At 39.6% G+C, this 21,464-nt stretch overlaps 2 protein-coding genes across 2 annotated transcripts; one reads left to right on the top strand and one right to left on the bottom strand.

The window, feature by feature from the left end:
* Positions 1–3,701: 3,701 nt before the first annotated feature.
* Positions 3,702–12,473, bottom strand: LOC139125060 (uncharacterized). The gene is made up of 3 exons (XM_070691171.1): positions 12,166–12,473; positions 8,069–8,191; positions 3,702–7,394 (listed from the first exon to the last, which is right to left on the bottom strand). Exons 1-3 carry the CDS (start codon positions 12,377–12,379, stop codon positions 4,924–4,926), a joined length of 2,808 nt encoding a protein of 935 aa, XP_070547272.1. The 5' UTR covers positions 12,380–12,473; the 3' UTR covers positions 3,702–4,923.
* Positions 12,474–13,745: 1,272 nt separating this feature from the next.
* On the top strand, positions 13,746–20,313 carry LOC139125037 (uncharacterized). Its single transcript, XM_070691148.1, has 3 exons — positions 13,746–14,048; positions 16,838–16,960; positions 18,194–20,313. The coding sequence occupies exons 1-3, from the start codon at positions 13,841–13,843 to the stop codon at positions 20,137–20,139; spliced, it is 2,277 nt and encodes a 758-aa protein (XP_070547249.1). The 5' UTR covers positions 13,746–13,840; the 3' UTR covers positions 20,140–20,313.
* Positions 20,314–21,464: the final 1,151 nt, after the last annotated feature.

Genomic DNA, 21,464 nt, shown 5'->3' with positions numbered 1-21,464 from the left:
ATCAGATGCAACGAGTATAGAGTCAGCGTTCAGCTCTCGCGGAATCGGGCAGCGGACATGCCACTTCTTGATTATATAAAAACTGCATGTTTTCTGGTTCAGTTAACGTCCAACTCATCCATCAAAAATAGTAGGCTACGTGTGACCTCACTGTACCACGGTGACTTCTAAAATGTTACGACGGTTGATGTGTATGGTACCGAGTGAAACAAACCCTTCTTTTAGTATCATGGCAAAAAAGCCAGTACAATTGTCGTTGGATACTGTGTACACATGTGTTGTCAACGCAATCCCAACTTATCAGAATGCTCGGTCTCGGGCGCTGAATTTCCGGCTTAAAATGACGAGAATATCCCAATAACACTACAGAGATACAAAAGTTGATATAATATAATAGCAATAACCCTCACCGCAGTCGGGTATACATTCAATTTTGGTACAATTCGCTTCATATTGCACTCTCTAATACTCCGGCTGCGGCGGGGGTTAGGCCTATTGCTTAATATTGATATCATGATTATTTAACAATCCATCATAGGTACGCCTTCTTATATACAAAAATGTGTTAAACTCACAAGATCTTGTTGTTTCACATTGTACTGCACCGAACCAGAGCTTCCGAAAACTATGTGTGAACTCCAGCTATTCATATTATTACCATGGTTACTTTGTTAATACCATTTTTAGATGTGTTTTTCTTTTGAATCCACGCTCATTCGGAACCCAAGTTATACAACTCAAGTTACAAGAATTCATCGCTTATGACAGAGAAACACGGCCAGCACAGTTCAGTTGCACATACAGTCAATAACTCTGGCAACACAGTCTAAAATTGACCGTCTGTAGGCCTACTAGTTACAGGAGAAAAATATTCGGAAGATCATATTCTACACTTAGATTTTCTCCAAATTAGACCGAGTTAAAAATTAAATGTTTATTCGCAATCAAAAAAAAAAACAGCAAAGAAATCAAAATAAGTAATAAAAGTAATCTTATGTTGAGTTGGTGTCTTACCACTGCATTTCCTTCGAATCAGAATCTGATTCAAATGTTGACTAGCCTCGTACATCCCCGATCACTGACCAGTTCGGTGTCTGCGTGCCCTAGCTGTTGGTCCATACTAGCTGTGGTGTTTTCAGACGCGATTCCTGCCTTTTACGGGCTGTTTTTGACTTTTACGAAACGAGCCCGTAAAAGGCAGGAATCCCGTCTGAAAACACCACAGCTATGGACCCATGTCCATGCGTGCCCATGTCTCCGACACTCGGACAGACATGTCTTCTCCGACTCGGCAATTCTTACACCTGTGTGTTATGCTCCAACCAACTTTTCTCTGTTTTCCTTGATGAATTGTCTCATTCTGAACAATTCACAATACAAGAAAATCACAATAAATAATGTTTAACCACATTACGGTAAGTCTCTGCAATTCTATACCCGCACTATCACAACAAAATGCGGCAGTCAATTACCCCACCCAAACATTGGGGCATAGTGGGGATTTGGAAATTATTCTTATGCTCCATACCCTGGGGCAAGACAATCTGGAAAATCCCCACGTGCACCTAAAACAAGTACACCCCACAATTCATCCACCCCACCCCCACAAACTAATCAGGATGCACTAAAAAACTTTGATGTGTGTGGTTTGTCGTCTGGAACTGATTCCATAAATCTAATTTTTTCTTCCTTGTAAAGCCGGTAAACTGAGAAAAACGGATATCGACAGGAAGCCCAGAATGATGGAAGTATGAGAAAACAGCAGAAATGTTTGCACTGCATAACGATGTTTCACACCAGATAATCGCGTTAGGAAACTTTGTGTAAATATTCGACATTGGCAATGACGCCATTGACGTCAACAATGTGCTCTTCCCTCGCATCCAACTCTCATTAGAAGAAAAGTGTGTTATTAATACTTACAACTGAATCGGCGCTTTCATGGCTATACTAAAATGATCTCCATTATGTGTATAAATTGCGCAGTTTTCCCGGACTCGGCTTCAACCAGAACGGCCAGAGCAAAATTCAGAGTCGAGTATAAAATTGATCGTAGTTTGGAACGTGGGGACTCCAAGTGCCGGTAGGGTTAACACACTGGCAAATCGAATCGTTATGCAAAGCAAAAAAAATATGTGGCTGTACGCTGATCAACGTGAACTAACTGCTCTGCCCGCTATAAACATTCTCTGTTATTTATATCCTCTAGTCGGATCAAAAAGTGAAATTTCTTATTTGCATAGAGAACGTCGTAGGAAACACCAATGAAACAATGAATTAAATTGGAGTGAAAGTGTACCTATTTCTAGCTTAACATGCAAATCATGCATCGTGAACTTTGACTCGCAGCACGTGGCTCGTGGCCCTTGAATTACGTACCCTGCCCTTTGCATAGAAAATGGCGTCAATGACGCTGTGCTCATATTTGGTTACATGTGGCAGCCGGAGTGACGTGGCGTGTGCGCACATTATTTAAGATAGCACTTCACGTAGCACGTCGTATTTTGTTCAAAATCAGTTTTTGCGACGATTCATTCCATTTTAAGTATTTTGTCAACCCAAGATTAAAATATTCGTCGGGCTCAGCTTTAAGCTGGTCAAGCAGTCGTAGTAAGGTGAGAAAGAAGTGTTAATTTATGCAAATTGGTGCAAATAACCCAATTTCCTGGTTTCTATTTTTCCCAATTTTAAGATTTTTAGATAATTTAAGTCCACTCTGGCTGGGTCGAATTTTCTGAAACTTTCACATTACGTTCTTCAAATACTATTTAACAAAACGACTATTTTGTTTGGCAATGAAATTATCACATTTTGAATAACAGACATTTTGCTTTTGCTTTACATGATTTTATTCTCTTTTTTCAGTGCCAGTCTTTCAACCCCTGCCATTTTAAAATGAGGATATATAATGCAAAATAAAAGCCTTTTTTCTACATACTCTTGTTTCAAGCGAAATATAAAATTTCAGAAAATAGTATCAAGTTTTTGACTTTAAATAAATTATACTTTAAATTTTTTTGATTTGCAACACACAAGACTCACATAGAACAAACAGTCAAAGCAAACATTTTTCAGTTATCCTTCAGCCATAACTGTAGTGGATATCACAAGAAGAACAGACTTTTTGGATAGTTAAAAACGCAGTCTTCAATTCCTTGTTCTCACTGTAGTGGTTGTTGATACGGTCTGTTTATATGATTTTAGTCCTCTGTTTTCCTTTGAAATTTGTGCACAGTTGGTTTTCTAAGGGATAAAGCAGACAAAAACATGCCCCTTTAAACCCTTTCACCACCATGGTTTGTCCAAAATCCATTGTTTTCTATGGTAAAGTTGGACCTGTATACAGGGAACTGGGGGTGAAAGGGTTAACCCTTTGAGCGCTGTATTTTTTTTCCGCCAGACTTTTAGTGTGACATTTCACTGATTTGTATGAATTTCTCTGTAATTGTTTTGATAATTTTGGACCAAATGGACATCGTATTTCATTGGATACAGTTTTTTGGCAAAAATCTGGGAAAAATGGCTGGGGTTTATTTTATGAAGGGGACACAAATAGACTTTGGCGCTCAAAGGGTTAAGTGCAGCTAATTCTTCTTCTTTAATATTAGCTCCTGTTTAACAAAGGGATTGATATTCATGGTTTTTAATAGTTTCACAGACTAAAGATCACAGCTGAAGTTTTGATATCCCCCCCCCCCTCCCATTCACACAGCCCTCCAGTAACACAACCCTTATCCTGCCGGGCAGTCAGTGTCACGTATCAAACTCCAAAACCTGTAAAAAGAGGTATTGTGCAGAAACTGTTGTGAGTAAAAGCCACATTTACTGTACCGGTACATGCGATTCAGGGGCCTGCTAATGTTAAACTCTTTGTTATAATGCAACATCAGGGACGTATTATGCCTCACTGAGCTTAACCAACATGAACTTGGCTCATAGAACGTCATCCGCAAAACAAAATGGCAGAAGACATACACAAAATTTACACATATAAACAAGATTTTGTAGATTTTGTATCTGCATTATTCAACAATTGATGTAGGAGACTATCATAATGTGTGCGATGTGCATTTGTGCCCATGCCATGGCATGTTACTATCACCAACTTTCCATGAAAGTTTCAAACTAAGGTAATATTCTGGTAAATGCCGACCCAATTTTCAAGTGTTTTCGGTGGGGAATGCCAAGTTCAAAACCATTGAGTGAGAGTCTCGTTCATTCTACATGCAGTTATTGCTTTGGAAAGTTGCTTGTTTTGTAACTGTTGACAACCACATAGCTCACTATCTGTACAGACCTCATCTATACTAAACTTCGAGAAATGAGAATAAATGATACACAACACAGATGATATGCAGTATCCGGTGGCCATTACACCCCATGATTGTACTGCGTACCCCCGAAAAAGTCACCACATTTATTATGCAATTCCCCCACCTTACATCGAATTATCAAGAAGACACTGAATTACAAGTATGATAAAACTGCATTACAATAATAACATAATAATTTGAAAAAAAATTACTTGTGTTGACATCGTGGAGTTTGGACCGAGACTGAAGACAAAAGAGCTTCACACCAATACACTATATACGCATGCAACACCTGGCGACGCAAACGTCGATCAAAGGAATTCTTTTATGTAATGAATAGATAGTAATTATATTAGAATCTTAGAAACATATATAAATGTTCATTATTGCACTACAGCACTCTAAGGGCCACATTATTTGCATAACAATAGCCTGCTAGCAGTGGTCACTTTTGAACGTGTCAGGGTTTGATTTCAGTGAATGTCAACCCCAATTTCTAAAAAAAATTACCTTTTTTGAACCCTGGGCACTAACACAGAAATATACAGTATATATGGTACACTATAATACCAGACTTTCTTGGCAATATTGGAAATTTACAAGTGTTTTTTTAAAGCGCTGGCTGATAACTGAGTTGTCTTGATCTATGAACATGCATATGAGTGGCTAGGTGGTGTTTTCGTCTGAAACGTTTATCACATATCTGACATGGAAACGGCCTTTCGCCAGTGTGCGTCCGCATGTGACGTTCTAGACTCTGCCTACTGCACAAGAATTTTCCACACACATTACACTTCACTAACGATGTTGCTTTTCTGTCTCCTTTCCACGTACGAGAAGTCCTGTGCCTCTGATCAGGCATCTGAAGTCCGTACTTCCTTTGAGAGCTGAAAAATGGACTGCAGAGCCTGGACAATGGTCTGTCCGGAGGCTTGATATTCCTTGCCATTTGCATTCTGCTTTGCTTTGCTCTATCCCCAGTCAGTTCCTCATTTCCTTGCTGTGACACATGTGGGAACACTTGGCTCGGTGACAGTGTTCCCTTAATTGTTTGGCTTTCTGACAGAGTACCGTCAACCATTTTCCTGTTATGACAACTTTGCTCCGGCGAAGTCAACAAATCCAGACTTTTGGAATTGAATTTCTCCGCAGTTACGCTGTACCCGTGGGCAAAAATGTCTCTTTGAGGTGTCTTACTCAGTTCACCATGGCCAATACTGTGACTAACAGTACATTTACTATTTTCTACATTTCCTGCAGTACTGCTGAATACAGTAGACTGTGGTAACACCTGTGTGAGACTCGATGTACTAAGACCTTGCCCACTGTTAGTTCTTATTTGCTGAACTTGTTTTGCAAAATTGAGTTCACTTGATGTGAAAGAAGAACGTGTTTCCATGTCTGGCTGAATGTGGCATAGATCAGCCTCATGGGGCACACTCCCCAATGACAATTTCTGGTTTCGAAAATTGATGTTGTTTTTATTTCGGATTGTTTGATGCCGATTCTGGAATTTTATCTGTTCAGGGTAAGCATTCCGTAATTCTTGCACTGAATTGCATGGATATTGTTGGTGTTCACCAATGACAGTCCTTACTGTTTGTGTTGGACTGTTACTGGTTAAATTTGAAGGCATCTTTGCTCTGTGCCACTGCCTGTTAGTGATATCTCCATCAGTCACGAATACACTCCTTTTCTGTGTCATTTGCTGGTCATAGTTTCCTTCATAATCATTACTAGTAACTTTTATCTTTCGTTTTCGAATGCTGCCATGCAGCTTATCAGTAATGCATGTGCTATTAGTCCCAGACATATGTTTGGTGACATTTTCACTATTCCCATCATCATAATTTCCACTGTTAAGCCTTCCTTCATCAGCACTGGACACATGGCTGTAGTCTACGGCAGAACTGGTCACATCTATGATTTCAATACTCCTTGCTGGCGATACATATCCTTTGTGCACTAACAGGGAGGTCTCTCTTCCGACATTTACATTCCTGGCTTTGTTCGCCTCCTTCACCTGTACAGCTGCATCATTTACATCTTGTGACGTTCTTCTTTTATGAGTATCTCCACAATACCGAATCTCAGTGCTTGGATTTGGTACTTCTTCCCTGTGTATTGTATCATTCTTGGAGTACAACGCTTCCTTCCGGTCTGATATGCTAATAGGATGTGAGGTCTTCTCCGTTGGCTTCCCTTCATAGGCTAAATTTCTGGAAACGATCAAGTCTTCTGTGACATAATAAGATTCTGTTGGCATGGAAACCTCTTCAACATCACTGGCGGTCTCCTGTTCGACTTTAACAACACTGACAAAACCACCATTCCCATGCTCTGTACTGCCAGTATTACTGTCATGCTCATTATCCTCATCATATGAATTCCTTGAAGTGATCAAATCTTCTGAGACGTAATAGGACTCCCTGTCTTCAACATCCTCTAAATTTTCCCGTTCAACTTTCACAATAGAGATAACCCCGTCATAAGCACTCTTTGTATCATCAAGATGAGTGGCTTGCTCCTTATCCTCACTGTTGGTGTCATTTTCTGCACTACAGCAGAATGAATTCTCAGATGATTTTGTTTGTTCAAAATCATGAGGCTCTGTTGTGTTCCTTCCTTGGCCACCATCTTGATTTGATCCATCCCTGAAATAATCTAAGGTTCCAATATTTCCAAAATTGATATTTGGTATTGGAGTAGATGCTCTATGTGTGTATCCATCACAGCTGTCCTGTATTTCGTCGGTACGTTCCAACTTAACTACGACCGGTGTAACTTGTTTCTTTTTGTTCAGTTCCCTTTCTTGGCACTGAGCCACCACTTCACCTTTTTCAGGAATGTTTTCCATGCCATTCACACAAGATTTATTTGTATCATCTCCCTCACTTATCTGAACAACGGGATCCTGGATTTGATCTTCAAAACTTGTATGATGCTCTGAGCTGTCTTTTGGTAGGGTGACATTGCAGCCTTCGTAGATGTTATCAAGACATCTGCTTGTGAACTTTGCTGTTGTAATGTGCATTTCAATTATGCCACTTTGACTTAGAAAATTTATGATTCTTGCTTTTTCTGTGAAACAAAGACAAAGCCCAGACTAAGTATTATGAATTTGGCAAAAGAAAAGTATATACTGTATGACTTTCCATTAACATGCCTTCCCGGAAAGAGGATAGGTCAATTTGATTTTTTGAGTGAAAACCCATCCATAACAGCAAAATTTTTTGGAAAATTATGTATAATTTTGAAAATGGGAAATGAGGTTAAATGTCTGAGTGTTTTAACAAAGGTAAGTATTACTGGAAACACACGTTATTATCAACTTCTTTCTCATTATATCTCTCATGCAAATATGACTCAGCGATTATTTTTTTTATATTCAAAGGTTTTTTGGCTAACAGGTTTGAACTGTGGGCATATATGTAACAAAACAAAATGTTTCTGTGATCATAGACCCTGGAGTGAGAGGATCAATGCTTGCATCAGTGTATGTACATGTGTGATACAAAGTGAGATGACACGAAAAGGTCACTATTCATTATTGTACAATGTGTGCATGCAATCCGTCTACAGTAGTATTTCTACCTTGAGTAGTGTACCACCATTGCTACATGTACCGGTAGTGTTTTCAAGCAAACATGAAACAACGTAACTGCAGCCTTCTGGAGTGACAAAAGGAACAGAGAGACAAAGACCCAAGGAAGGATATGTGGGGCTAAAAATTTTTCCTTGCAAAACTTCCTTACCTTGAGATGTGAGTGTATCTTGGCAGAGACGTGAATGAAGGTCTTGGGCTGCTTTGGAAAAACAGTCACCCAGATGAGTTATTTTGTTAATCCGCTTGGCCTCTTCCCAGACATACTTGCAATCTATGAGGGCAAAATGTCAAAGGTCAGTGATTATACTATTATGGAATCACTTCTCATTGAGTAAACATAAATTGAACTGTACCGCATGTACCAAATCTGGCATTATTACCTAGCAAAATACACTACCCTTTGAGCGCCAAAGTCAATTTCTGTCGCCTTTAAAAATACAGCCAAAATTGTGATAAAAATCTGTAGCCAATGAAATGTGATGAACATCAGGTCCAAAATTATCAAAACATTACAAGAAAATTCATAATTATTTATAAAATATTGCATTTCTCACTGAGTGCATATAAATACACAGTAGGATGTCAATATTCTGTTGGCCGGGGTATGGTAGAACTTTGTTTGCCTTCTTACCATCTACAAGTAAATTGTATAGAAGTGAAAAGTAAAATGCTTCTTTGCCTTACATATTGCACAATCTTCATTTCATCTTGATCTGTCTCAGTGAAAATATACTGAGTATTCCGCTACCTGCTGCCACTAAGCACTCAGGATGAAGGTTTCCATGCAGTAACGAGAACTATCCCACCTACTTCGATGAACACTCACAAAGGAATTCTTTTTAGACTTTTAAACAAACTATAAATTTGCTCAAGTAAATTTGTTTGATTGCAAAGGCCGTGCTTTTTGTTGGCATTTTGTTCACCTCTGTAGCTGTACTATGCACCAGTACTGAATGTCACCTAACACAGTTTGTAAGCGAGTTTTACAACTAGAAGGTCATACAACCCTTTGATTGCCGCCTCACTAAGCCCCTATGATATATCAACCAAAGGTGTTTGTGGGCTGGGGAGTTTGCTCAACCAATCAATCATTTGCTCAGTGCTCTGCCCTCTAACGTAACTAAAATACCACAAGGTCTGAAACAATCATTCAAACTACACACAACCAAATTTTTCAACTTGCTGTGCATGCACACTCAACTATCAGAATCACACTTTTACCTTGTTGGATCATTAATTTGACTGCATTTCCAAAATTCATGCCAGCAAAGATTGGCTGCATTGTTTTGAAGAACTCAACCCTGTTTTGTGGCAAAACCTGGTGAAACAGTGGCTCTTGAACGATGTTATGAGACTGATGTAATCTATTTGGACACTAAATCAGTGACTGGTTAATCACATAATATGGGCAGTGCCTCTATTGATGAATTGGGTTGTGGGTAGAGGGAATTATTGTTTCGGACCTTTGGGTATTTTAGTTTGCGTCAGAGGGCAGAGCACTGAGCAGACGATCAATTGATCGAACAGACTACCCTGCCCACAAATGCCTGTGCATCATTCAAGTAAGATATCATGGGGGATTCACAAAGCGTTGATCGAAGCGCCTGTGGTATGGGATCACATACAACCATTTGCATTTTAGTGTATCGATGATGAAACTTGGTACAGATGTTGTAAATACAATTCAATGACACTTAGCAGTATCGTTTAAATTAAATGCTAATTTGCTTTTACAAGATAAATTTTTGTTTTAGGGTGAATATCCAGAAGCACTGCATCAAACTTTATGAAATATGGTATCAGTGATAATCTGTCAGTGTTATGATAGGATGCAAAAATGTTTGCCGACATCCTGCCAATTAATTACTAATTGACTGATGACCTTTTGTAATTAGGATGGCAGCCTACATTGGTTTTATGTTTTCACCACCATGGAACTCATTGTCGGTCAATAAGCCCCATCTGTATCACAGTATTTTTAATTACAAACCTAATTAACCCTTTTCCTGCCAAGTCGGTGAAAATCCGCTTGAAATTCGGTGTAGCCAGAATCTAAGCACTGGTGACCTTTATTCTCCCAACCCGGTGGAAATCGGGCCCTTTTTGGGTACCCCCTTTCCTGCCAGTCGACGGCACTACGTTTTGCTATTCCCTGTGCGTTAGGGGTCATCCGAGGAGAGGTTTTCTGACAAGGAACGCCTTTTCCCCTCGAAATGGGTTCGCAGGGAGTCGATAGACAGGGAAAGGTGCAGAAACCTGTCCGCCAGTCCCCCACACCCGAGGGGGGCTGGGTTTTTTTTACCGCTTTTTAGCGGACTTGGCAGGATAGCATGGTGACGTTTTCTGGCGGAGTTGGACGTACTTGGCTGCCTGGCACTATAGAGATTGCTGCCGAACTTGACCAACTCGGCAATGCTAATCTAGAAGGCTACCTCTTGCAAACGACTTGGCAGATATGCCGATGGTGCGAGACGAAAGTCACTTATTCAGTTGTGCGTGACTGAAAATGAGAACGTATTTTTGACGGGATGGCTCGACTTGTTCCTCCGATGGAACGGATATGAACGACTCGGAAATACCATTACAAACTAGTGTCCGACGTACTAAGCTGGGCTTCAGCTCTGCAAGTTCAAGCCAGGCAACGTCCTTCACCGCCTTGGCCGTGCCATTCAATGGACGTAGCTTTGGATTTTTTATTTATTCCATCGTCCGAAGTATTGGCTCTGGTTTGCAGGCAACGTATCCTCTTGCCGACGCATTGGTAACTACGTACGCTCTTTGCGTACAGAGAATTCAAAAGGTGACATAAGGTCAATATGCTACGGGGATACCGCCTGCATTTAGCAGGGACTGCTTTTGTTATGCAAACCAGCTAGCAGTACAATATGGCTGCCAGGCATGTGCACACGTCGATGGCTAGAACAATGGAAGCATATTGCGTTGCACCCGTGCATCGCAAAAGTGAACTGAAGACTTGGGTGTAGTGACTGGTTATCACTGGTTAGCTGCAGCCCAAGCCATGTCGGTACAAACCAGTACCTGACTGAGGACCACTCGATTAAGTCAGTAATGAACGGTAACACTCGTAAACCAACTCCCAACTGAGCTGGCTAAACTACGTGGAGCTGTGCTTCAATGGCTCAGCCATGTCGTTAATACAACGGCAAAAACGTAGTTTTTGTGCAACACTGCCAAGTCGTTGGAGGTACGTATTCAATTGACCCTACCCTGGGGAAACAGGACAGGTTTGCCGGTGCTGCTGCACCCCTAGCACGACCCTCAGGGTCTCTGACTAACAGACGAGTGAGGTGATGTTTGTGCCTAGCGGACGTGCGTAATACTGAAGGAGTTTATTTCCGAATAAATAAACATGAAACGGCAATAAAATGACGCACTCCAAGGGGCAAACAAAGCCAGTGACCTCAATTTTTTTTCTGCAGTAACCCTTGAGCTCCTTCCCCTGTCTACGGGCATGTAGAAATTATCGAAGTCTAACACGTGTAAGTACGGCTAAAACAACCCTGAAAATGGGCGATTTCTGCCAAAATGGCTGGCAGGATAACATGCAGGAGAGCCAATCTTTTGCAGGCACATATTATGGGGCGGTTTTTCTACTGACTTGGCAAAATAACGGACAGGGTGCTCGGCAGGAAAAGGGTTAATGAAGAGGACTCCATCCTCTCCGAGGACTTGTAATAGAAGTACCCATTATCAAGTGGGGACTGTGTCATCAACGATGACTTGTTAATTGCATTTTATGAGGAAAGGCTGCATCATGAAATTATACTGTTAGGTGCAATAATCAGCTAGGCGGTAATAGAGGAATCAACTCAGTCTGCAGATAGACCCTGCAGCAAAACGAGGGTCTATGGTCTGCAAAAGTTGAAATATTGTCTGGCAGAAAGGATGTAAAAAACAGAGTTCCATGCTAGCAGGAAGTCAGACGCCGGTACCGGTGTGTGCGTGGATCGGGTGGTTTTTTTGTCAAAGCCTGACCTCCTGCTAGACAATATTTCAACATTAGCTTACGGAGTTGAATCCTCTATGATGGACTCATATTACCGCCTAATTGATAAATTAATTGCACCTGATCACAGTGTAATTTAATTAGATGCAGTCTTTCCTGTGAATTTTGTGGTTATCACCACATCGATTTTACTGTTCATATCGGTTTTTCGATATATTAAAATGCAAATAAGTGTAAATCGGATGGGCAATGACCCGGAAATCCAAATATGAACTTACCCTGCGAGTTCAGAGAGGCCGAGCTGTTGCACGAGTCGCACCGATGTAATGGTTGACCGACATATTGTTGTTGTGAATGTTGTGAGTTCGCGTCGTCCATCTGTACGTCGTGTTCTAATCGGTCATTTGTTTGACGGAGTGGTTTTCCCCTCTCCTCGAGGAAAGCTATATGCACTGTCCTTGCCAGACAAAACTGTACATGTACACCTTCCATACCGATGAGCCGTCAATCGATGCGAACATCGCCTTTGTCGGTTGTACGAGCGTTGTTATGACTGTGTAAAAATTAAGAGGTATTGGAGCATATCGCAGAGTATGATGGGCGAAAGAAAAATAAGATAGAGGGCGCTCTTTCTAATCCACTATTTTCCTTTAGCTTGCATGGGATCGGATAGAAGGCACTTTATACCACGTTTATGAGCTTGTACTATAAGACAAGAACGTCAGCTTCCACGAGATAACATTACGAATAAGTTCTATTTTGGAAATAAAAGAAGGGAAGGACACAAGACGATTTCCCGGTCAGTGGTAAACAACGGCCAAGTGAAAATTGTATTCACTTTGAAACATCATAAAAAATATAAAACGCTGTTCCGACGTTCTTGAATTGCAATGGGATGTATGTGAAGCAATCCATAGTTTAGAATATATGAAGCATTTGGAATGTGGTACTTTGTGAGAATTTCGATTGACGGATATTTGTTATATGAAAACTAAATCACATAAAGCAGTGTTTCATTATACTACTCATGTTGTGCAACTTTTCTTGAAATTCTATTAGGGAGCCGGCCTAGCAGGCCGGCCTGGTAAAAAAACTTATGCTTTTATAAATGTACAGAGATCACACTGTCCTTCGCTCTATTTTGCAGTGAAAATACTGTCCTCAACACTATTCTGTCATGAAAATACTATCTTTTACCTTGTTCTTAGTGAAAATTCTCCTCCACTGCTTTTCCCTTTTTGCAATGAAAGTGCTGTTCTTCAGACCCTATTCTGTAATGAAAATGCTTCTTCAACCTACACCGTGATGCAACTATTGTCCTTCACTACATTCTGCACTGATAATATTATCCTTTGCCCTATTTTGCAGTGAAAATACTGTCCTTCAGCATCGTATTCTGCACTGATAACATTGTCCTTCGATATTTTTTGTGGTGAAACATGTCCTTCGCCCAATGATGTAGTTAAAAAACGCTGGTGAAACTAAAAAGGGGGCCTTTGAAGGTGAACAGTTACCTTTAAAGATGAGATTTTGTTGAAATAAATCAGTTTTTCAATTTTTGTAAACATTGAGTAAGGGTATATTTGCCATGCGGAGTCCTAAATATTGGTAGGCCCCCTAAGGGTGATCGAATTCTACGTTGGCATGCCAAACAGAAAGTATTTTACAAATTTTATGAACTCGTAACTTAAATCTAGAACGTTAGCTTCGACGAGTTGACATCACGGGCAAGTTTCATTGATTTCCATAGTACCAGTGAACTAGTATTATGGAAAAAAGATCAAGGTTTTAGATAGGATATCGAATGAAAGTATTGGGACGAGCGCCCTCTATGACCATACTGCTTTCTTTCACCCATCATACTGTGCGATATTTCAGCGATACAAAGCAACTGTGAATCGCACGTACGACCCGACAAAAGGCAATGCTTGTACTGATTAATGGCGCACGGCTATGGAAGGTGTAAACGTAAGGTTTTGTCTGGCAAGGACAGTTCACATAGTTTTCCCCGAAAAGCAGGAAAAATCCCTGCCTCAAGCAAATTATGGATTACAACACGAGGTACAGATGGACGACGCGACCTCACAACAACAACAACAGACTGGTCAACCATTACATCGATGCGACTCGTGCAATAGCTCGGCCTCTCTGAACTCGCAGGGTAAGTTCATATTTTGGATTTCCGGGTCACTTGCCACCCTATTTTTATTTGTCAGTTTGACAGCGTTTACGCTAAGTAGTTAAGCTATGTGCGAATGAACCTTGGCATGGGTCAAGCAACAGGGGCCCTTATGTCATGATACTCCCGTACATGACGATCGATGGCAAACTAGAGCTTCCGATTGCACCATGCACATATAGATGTGAAAAAAAAACATCGGACAAACGGTGAAGATGAAGATGGCAATTATGCAGATAGCATTAGCATCATGGAGCTGACGATATTTGTTAACTTGGGGTAGTTCAATGTCACACATAGCTGCAGTACAGTAGCTCGAGGTTTTGCATGGGTCGGTCGGCAAAACATCTGGTTTTGCCATCCGACCCAAATACCCAGGCAAAACCTCGAGCTACTGTACTGCAGCGAGGTCATAGAGTGTTACGTGTTGAAATCGGAACAAGGTTTCGTATGAGGCTTGCGGACTGATAGGTTGGCCGCAGCAATATGAAAAACATGTATGCTACACACGAGAGACCGTGATGTTATAGTAAATATTAAGGAAACACAGAATTGAACAGAAGAAAATCATTGAGATAATGAAAGACAAAAACTATAGTAGAGCTGTTAGCCTTTTTGGATTCCGATGAAAACTGTCCTGCTTTGAGGATTATTGAAATCAACAAAACTCAATGGCATTGGCAATCTCCTGAAACTCAAGTAAACTTGACCACGACTTTTTATCAACTTTATTTCATAATAACTGCAAGTCCTGCCGTTACTCATGGTACATGTGTAGATTGTAAGACTCGATATATGCTGCTATTTGTGTCCCTTCTAACCTGAAATTGGATCAAAAATTTCACAAGTCTGACCTTGTCCACTTGTGTGGCTCATACTCATAAGTTACCATCTTTGTTTGAGTGGCCACCTATGGAGGCCCATTCCGGTCAAAATTATGTTACATTAATTTTAACGTGTTAAAATCAATTTTATGTAGTCTCAAAATAATTTTACTGGTACTGGCAATTAATATTGTATATTCCCTGAATTAATTAAACATAATTTAAATTAATCTTACATGCTGGAATTAAAATTATGTGGCATAGAATAAATTTTTATTGCTACCTTGAATTAATATTCTATTTTCTTGGAACTAATTTAATTTGTGAATATTAATTTTATGTGTCGGAATTAATTTTGTGTAGTCAAGCATGAATTTTATCAGTATACCAAAATAATTTTCCATTTTCTATTTAATTTCCCATGCTGAAATAATTTTATATGGTCTAGAATTAATTTTACTTGTACACTGAATTAATTTTGCGGTGGCTCAATTAATTTTGTGTGATCATAGAATTTGACGTCTAATCCCACAGTCCTTTGCGCACGCTTTTTATTCAATAAGGTGGCCCCCAGCTTTAGTCGTCAAGTTGTCATGCGAGAAAGGAGTCAAGGAGGATTCTACTACTTTCTGCTCAACCTAAAGACAGTTGTTCAGCCTTTCCTTTCTCCTCTGAATGTAGACTTTACAGATGATCTATATGAAGTCAGTTCTCGATTGTTTGATACTGGGAGACTTGTCTTTGCTCTTGGATGGCTTGGTGAGAGGCGGAATCAACGCAACCACATGGAACTCTGACTGAATAACAGTAAACAAGTTAACAAAATATAGAAAAATAGAAAAAAACTAAAACAAGAAAGACAATAAAAACAAATAAGTAAACAAAGAAACAAGTAAACAAAAATAAATAAACAACTGAGGGATCAGTCATCAGACTTTCATGAAACAGACTAGAATCACCTTGCTCTTGAATGGTCCTCTCAATATACTCTAGGATTAGAAATACAAATTCATTCACAAGAGCAGTTAATTAATTCTATGCTACAAATTATTAATTCCAGTATGTAAGATTAATTTAAAATATGTTTAACTAATGCAAGGAACACACAATGTGAATTGATGATACAAGTAAAATTAATTCGAGAATGCATAAAATTAATTTTAACACATTAAAATTAATGTAACATAATTTTGACCAAAACAGGGCTCCATAGTGAACGATAGGTGTCAATGGGATTTTCACAGTGGATGTTGTCCAAGTGCATGCGGAAAATGCTGTGACACCACCGCTTAGCTTTATCATTGTCAATCAAGTCTTATGGTACTCTCAAACGCAAAAGTGTGTACTTGTGCTTCTTGTAAATATTTACCCCAAAATTTCAGCCAGAAACAGAAATTCCCAGACCAAGATATTCTTCACACAGGAAGATCAATATTACATGAATAATTTTTAGGGAAAAAACAAATTTTTTTGTTTTCAACTATAAAAACCCTGATAAAGGTGGAAAGCTATCCGAAGTTTGAGGAAAAAAAAGTTACCCTAAAGTGAATACTTCCAATTTTTTAAATGTATTTTTCAGAATTTTTCAATTCTGAAATGTCATTAACCCTTTTAGTGCTGTAATTTTTTCCCACCATAATTTCAGTGCAACATTTTACCTATAATTATGAATTTACCTGTAAATGTTTTGATAATTTTGGACCAAATGTTTATCACATTTCATTGGCTACAGTTTTTCATCAAAATTTTGGCAAAAATCTGAAAAAATTGACTGGGCCTTATTTTCTAAAGGCGAGAGAAATTGACTTTGGCGCTCAAAGGGTAGTGTATTTTGCTAGGTAATAATGCCAGATTTGGTACATGCGGTACAGTTCAATTTATTTTCACTCAATGAGAAGTGATTCCATAATAGTATAATCACTGACCTTTGACATCTTACCCTCATAGATTGCAAGTATGTCTGGGAAGAGGCCAAGCGGATTAACAAAATAACTCATCTGGGTGACTGCTTTTCCAAAGCAGCCCAAGACCTTCATTCACGTCTCTGCCAAGATACACTCACAGCTCAAGGTAAGGAATTTTTGCGAGGAAAATTTTTTAGCTGCACATATGTCATCTGTCAAGCAATAAAAAAAGAATAGGTTTTGTTTCTCATTGTCCCATGTGTTGACATGCTGCAATAGCCATTTTTAGTGTTCGTTAGAAAAAAGTAAGCAGGGAAAATGACTGCACTACGTAGAAATCCTGCAGTAGGATTACCTATACAATAATACATACTGTACAATCATAAACACTCAACCATGTCAGTCTCACTCTTAAGGTAGTATGTGCCTCAAAAATGAAACACTTAAACTTTTGCTCAAACTTTCCTCAATGAAACTTTCGAGTGTGCCCCCTAACAAGAGTGTCTTTCTGAAAACTTTGCATTAATTTGCCAAATAGCGGAAAATTCTCCACGTCTTTCTATCCCTTAGGCACATTCTACCTTAATGTTTATATGTCAATTACTATTTTAGGGACTGTCTCAGATTGTCGCATAAGTTCAAGAAACGAAATTCCGTCGTTTCGATCAAAGCCCTCTCCTTTTTTTTTTCCCTGGCTGGCTGGTAGGTTTATCAAAAATCAAAGGACGGCAAACAAAGAATTTTCTTTAAATGGCCTACATATAAATTCTTGTCTACACCTACACCAGAATTCACATGTCAACAATAACAATTCAGTCAACACATGTATAGGCTGAGTTGACAAGCTGAATACTGTGTACCATATAACAATATGCTTTGGGGAGTAGAACAAAAAACTTTATGCACTTTGAAAGAGAAAGACTTTTGCTCCAGCTTTCCTTACTGAAACTTTCTAATCATACTCTTACTATATCAACAATAACATTCAGGGGTCACCATGCACAAATTGGAACTAGCAAAACAAATCACCAAAAATTTTGCAATATTTGAAATTCAAAATGGCCGCCATCCTTGTGTTGACTCTATGGGGGACAAATTGAATTTTAGATTTTCAAAAAAACAATGGCAGTAAAAGTTTTTCTTTCTCCAAGAGCTTTAAAATGAGCCCCCATAGGTGTTACCGGTAGATCAGAAAAGAATTGTAGAAATTTGAGAGTCCAACTATCTGTCCCCGAGGCTCGTTCTACCTTGAAAAAGAAATATCGAAAGAAATCGTCAAAAGACACTTTTAATCACTGATAGTATTATTGCACCAAAATCAAAAAAGGATTCAGGCTCACGCTAGTTTGTTAATGAACAACAACATAATAGATTGTCTTGTTTTTACTTTTTTTTGCAGAAAAGGCAAGAATCATCAATTTTCTGAGTGAAAGCGGCATAATTGAGATGCACGTTACAACAGCAAAGTTCACAAGCAGATGTCCCGATGATATCTACGAAGGCTGCAATGTCACTCTTCCAAAAGACAGCTCAGAGCATCATACAGATAGTGAGGACAAAACCCAGCATTCGGTTCCCCCGATAATTGAGGAAGATGATACATGCCTAAATAACTCTTCTGCAAATGGTGAGGAAAGCATTCCTGAAAATGACCAAGTGGCTTCAACAAACGAAGCACAGTGCCATGAAAGTGGATTGAACAATCAGAAACAACTTACGCCTGTCATAGTTAAGTTAGAACGTACCGACGAAATGCAGAACAGCTGCGATGGTTACACACACAGAGCATCTACTCCAATACCAAATATCAATTTTGGAAATATTGGAACCTTGGATTATTTCAGGGGTGGATCAAGTCAAGATGAGAGTAATGCCGGGAGCACAAAATCACCTCAAAAGTTTGAAAAAAGAAAAACCGTTGAGAATTTTTCGTGTCGTAATGTGAAAAATGATGCTGACTGCGAACAAGCCAGTGGTACTACTATTACAGAGAATGCTAGTGGTGGTATTGTCACTTTAGTGAAAGTCGAACAGGAGACGGCCAGTGATGTTGAAGAGGTTTCCATGCCAACAGAATCTTATTATGTCACAGAAGACTTGATCGTTTCCAGAAATTTAGCCTATGAAGGGAAGCCAAAAGAGAAAACCTCACATCCTATTAGCATATCAGACCGGAAGGAAGCATTGTACTCCAAGAATGATACAATACACGAAGAAGTACCAAATCCAAGATCTGAGATTGGATATTGTGGAGATATTCATAATAGGAGAACGTCACAAGATGTAAATGATGCAGCTGTACAGGTGAAGGAGGCGAACAAAGCCAGGAATGTAAATGTCGGAAGAGAGACCTCCCTGTTAGTGCACAAAGGATATGTATCGCCAGCAAGGAGTAATAAAATCATAAATATGACCAGTCCTGTGGAAGACTACAGCCACGTGTCCAGTGCTGATGATGGAAGGCAGAATAGTGTAAATTATAGTGATGGTAATAGTGTAAATGTCACCAAACATGTGTCGGGGACTAATAGCACATGCATTACTGATAAGCTGCATGGCAGCATTCGAAAACGAAAGATAAAAGTTACTAGTAATGATTATGAAGCAAACTATGACAAGCAAATGACACAGAAAAGGAGTGTGTGCATGAACGATGGAGAAATCACACACAGGCAGTGGCACAGAGCACAGATGCCTTCAAATTTAACCAGTAACAGTCCAACACAAACACAAACAGTAAGGACTATTGTCAGTGAACACCAGCAATATCCATGCAATTCAGTGCAAGAAATACGGACCGCTTACCCTGAACAGAGAAAATTCCAGAATCAGCATCAAACAATCCGAAATAAAGACAACATCAATTTTCAAAACCAGAAATTGATATTAGGCAGTGTGCCCCGTGAGGCTGATCTATGCCACATTCAGCCAGACACGGAAACACACTCTTCTTTTACATCAAGTGAACTCAATTTTGCGAAACAAGTTCAGCAAATGAGAACTAACAGTGGGCAAGGTCTTAGTACATCGAGTCTCACACAGGTGTTACCACAGTCTACTTTATTCAGCAGTTCTGCAGGAAATACAGAAAATAGAAACCATACTGTCAGTCACAGTATTGGCCATGGTGAACTAAGTAAGACACCTCAAGAGACATGTTTGGTCACAGGTACAGCATCTCGGCAGAGACAGTTCATTCCAAAAGTCGGGATCTCTTTCACTTGCAGAAGCAAACATGTCTTGACAGGAAAACAATTAAAGAAATGCCTCAAAGCCAAGCAAATAAAGGAACACGGTCACCAAGCAAGTATATTCACAGTCACAGCCAGGGTTAAATGTCACTGAGGATAGAGCAAAGCAAAGCAGAATGCCGATGGCAAGGAATTTCAAGCCTCCGGACAGACCATTGTCCAGGCTGTGCAGTCCATTTTTCAGCTCTCAAAGGAAGTACGGACTTCATTTGCCTGATCAGAGGCCCAGAACTTCTCGTATGTGGAAAGTAGACAGAAAAGCGACATCGTTAGTGAAGTGTAATGTGTGTGGAAAATTCTTGTGCAGTAGGCAGAGTCTAGAACGTCACATGCGGACGCACACTGGCGAAAGGCCGTTCCAGTGTCAGATATGTGATAAACGTTTCAGTCTGAAACACCACCTAGCCACTCACATGCATGTTCATAGATCAAAGCAACTCAGTAATCAGCCAAACCTTTAAAAACCACACTTGTAAAATATTGCAATATTGCCCAGAAATTTGGATGTAATTGAGCAATGATGTACGCTGTCCTGGCCCATAAGCAAACGTTAGTACGGCATAATGTATAAGGTGAAGCTGAGTACATTATGGAGTGCAAAGTTTGCTTGAGTCCATTATGGGCTGGGAGGGGGTACATTATTGCTATTATTTTATTGTTTTGGCAATGCCAGTGAATTTGTAGACGTAGAAAACATTTTAGGACAAAATGCTGGATAATCGGATGCATTGTCAGTAATAATCTGGGCAGATGGCATTACAAAATTCACTGGTATTGACAAAGCTATAATATACATGTAATATAGTATAATAGGTACACCATTCACTGGCATATATGCAAATTATGACAGGTCAACTCTGTGTCATGTCAAAGTTCAGAATCCACAACTCATACAGTAAAGAATAATGCATCTATTGTTGAGTTGACAATATATATTACAGCCCCACAACAGACTTTGTCTGAGGGCAGGTGGCCATTTTCCTGACGTAATTTTGGCAAGTGGTATCCTGTACATATATAGTCCCTTGTTCCAGCTAAAATGTTTTTTACTGACATGCCCCTCACACAAAAGTTGCATATGTAGTTCACTGTTTGATTTGCAAAGTACAATCAGATGCTTGATTTCCATGGTAGACGAAAATCCGTAAAATTAGATAAACATTTATTATCGTAAAACAGCACATGAATGTATTTAAATCACTGTTATACTGTGTCAAAATAGTTCCGGGTCAGTTTTAGGGGCCGTGGATAATTAAAACATGCGCACCGTAAATGAAACTAAGTGCGTTTGTCTTACACCCCCCCCCTCCCCCCGGCCCCCCAAAGAAAGTTTGGAAGTCTGAAAATCCAACCAAGCCTCATTCTGTATCTGCATCTTCATCCAACAATCGGTGATTACGTTGCTATGAAATCATGCAT

This window comes from Ptychodera flava (assembly GCF_041260155.1).
Source record: "Ptychodera flava strain L36383 chromosome 23 unlocalized genomic scaffold, AS_Pfla_20210202 Scaffold_24__1_contigs__length_23054250_pilon, whole genome shotgun sequence".
Lineage (NCBI taxonomy): Eukaryota > Metazoa > Hemichordata > Enteropneusta > Ptychoderidae > Ptychodera > Ptychodera flava.
The sequence above is the reverse complement of the archived record's forward strand: the minus strand, read 5'-3'. Positions and strand labels throughout refer to the sequence as shown.

Excerpts from the sequence above, each read along its gene's own strand:
- LOC139125060 (XM_070691171.1), bottom strand. The coding sequence starts at position 12,379 with ATGGAAGGTGTACATGTACAGTTTTGTCTGGCAAGGACAGTGCATATA. Across the intron at positions 8,192-12,165 it reads GGCCTCTCTGAACTCGCAGG|ATTGCAAGTATGTCTGGGAA; the intron begins GTAAGTTCATAT and ends TTGCCCTCATAG. Across the intron at positions 7,395-8,068 it reads AGATACACTCACATCTCAAG|AAAAAGCAAGAATCATAAAT; the intron begins GTAAGGAAGTTT and ends TTTGTTTCACAG.
- LOC139125037 (XM_070691148.1), top strand. The coding sequence starts at position 13,841 with ATGGAAGGTGTAAACGTAAGGTTTTGTCTGGCAAGGACAGTTCACATA. Across the intron at positions 14,049-16,837 it reads GGCCTCTCTGAACTCGCAGG|ATTGCAAGTATGTCTGGGAA; the intron begins GTAAGTTCATAT and ends TTACCCTCATAG. Across the intron at positions 16,961-18,193 it reads AGATACACTCACAGCTCAAG|AAAAGGCAAGAATCATCAAT; the intron begins GTAAGGAATTTT and ends TTTTTTTTGCAG.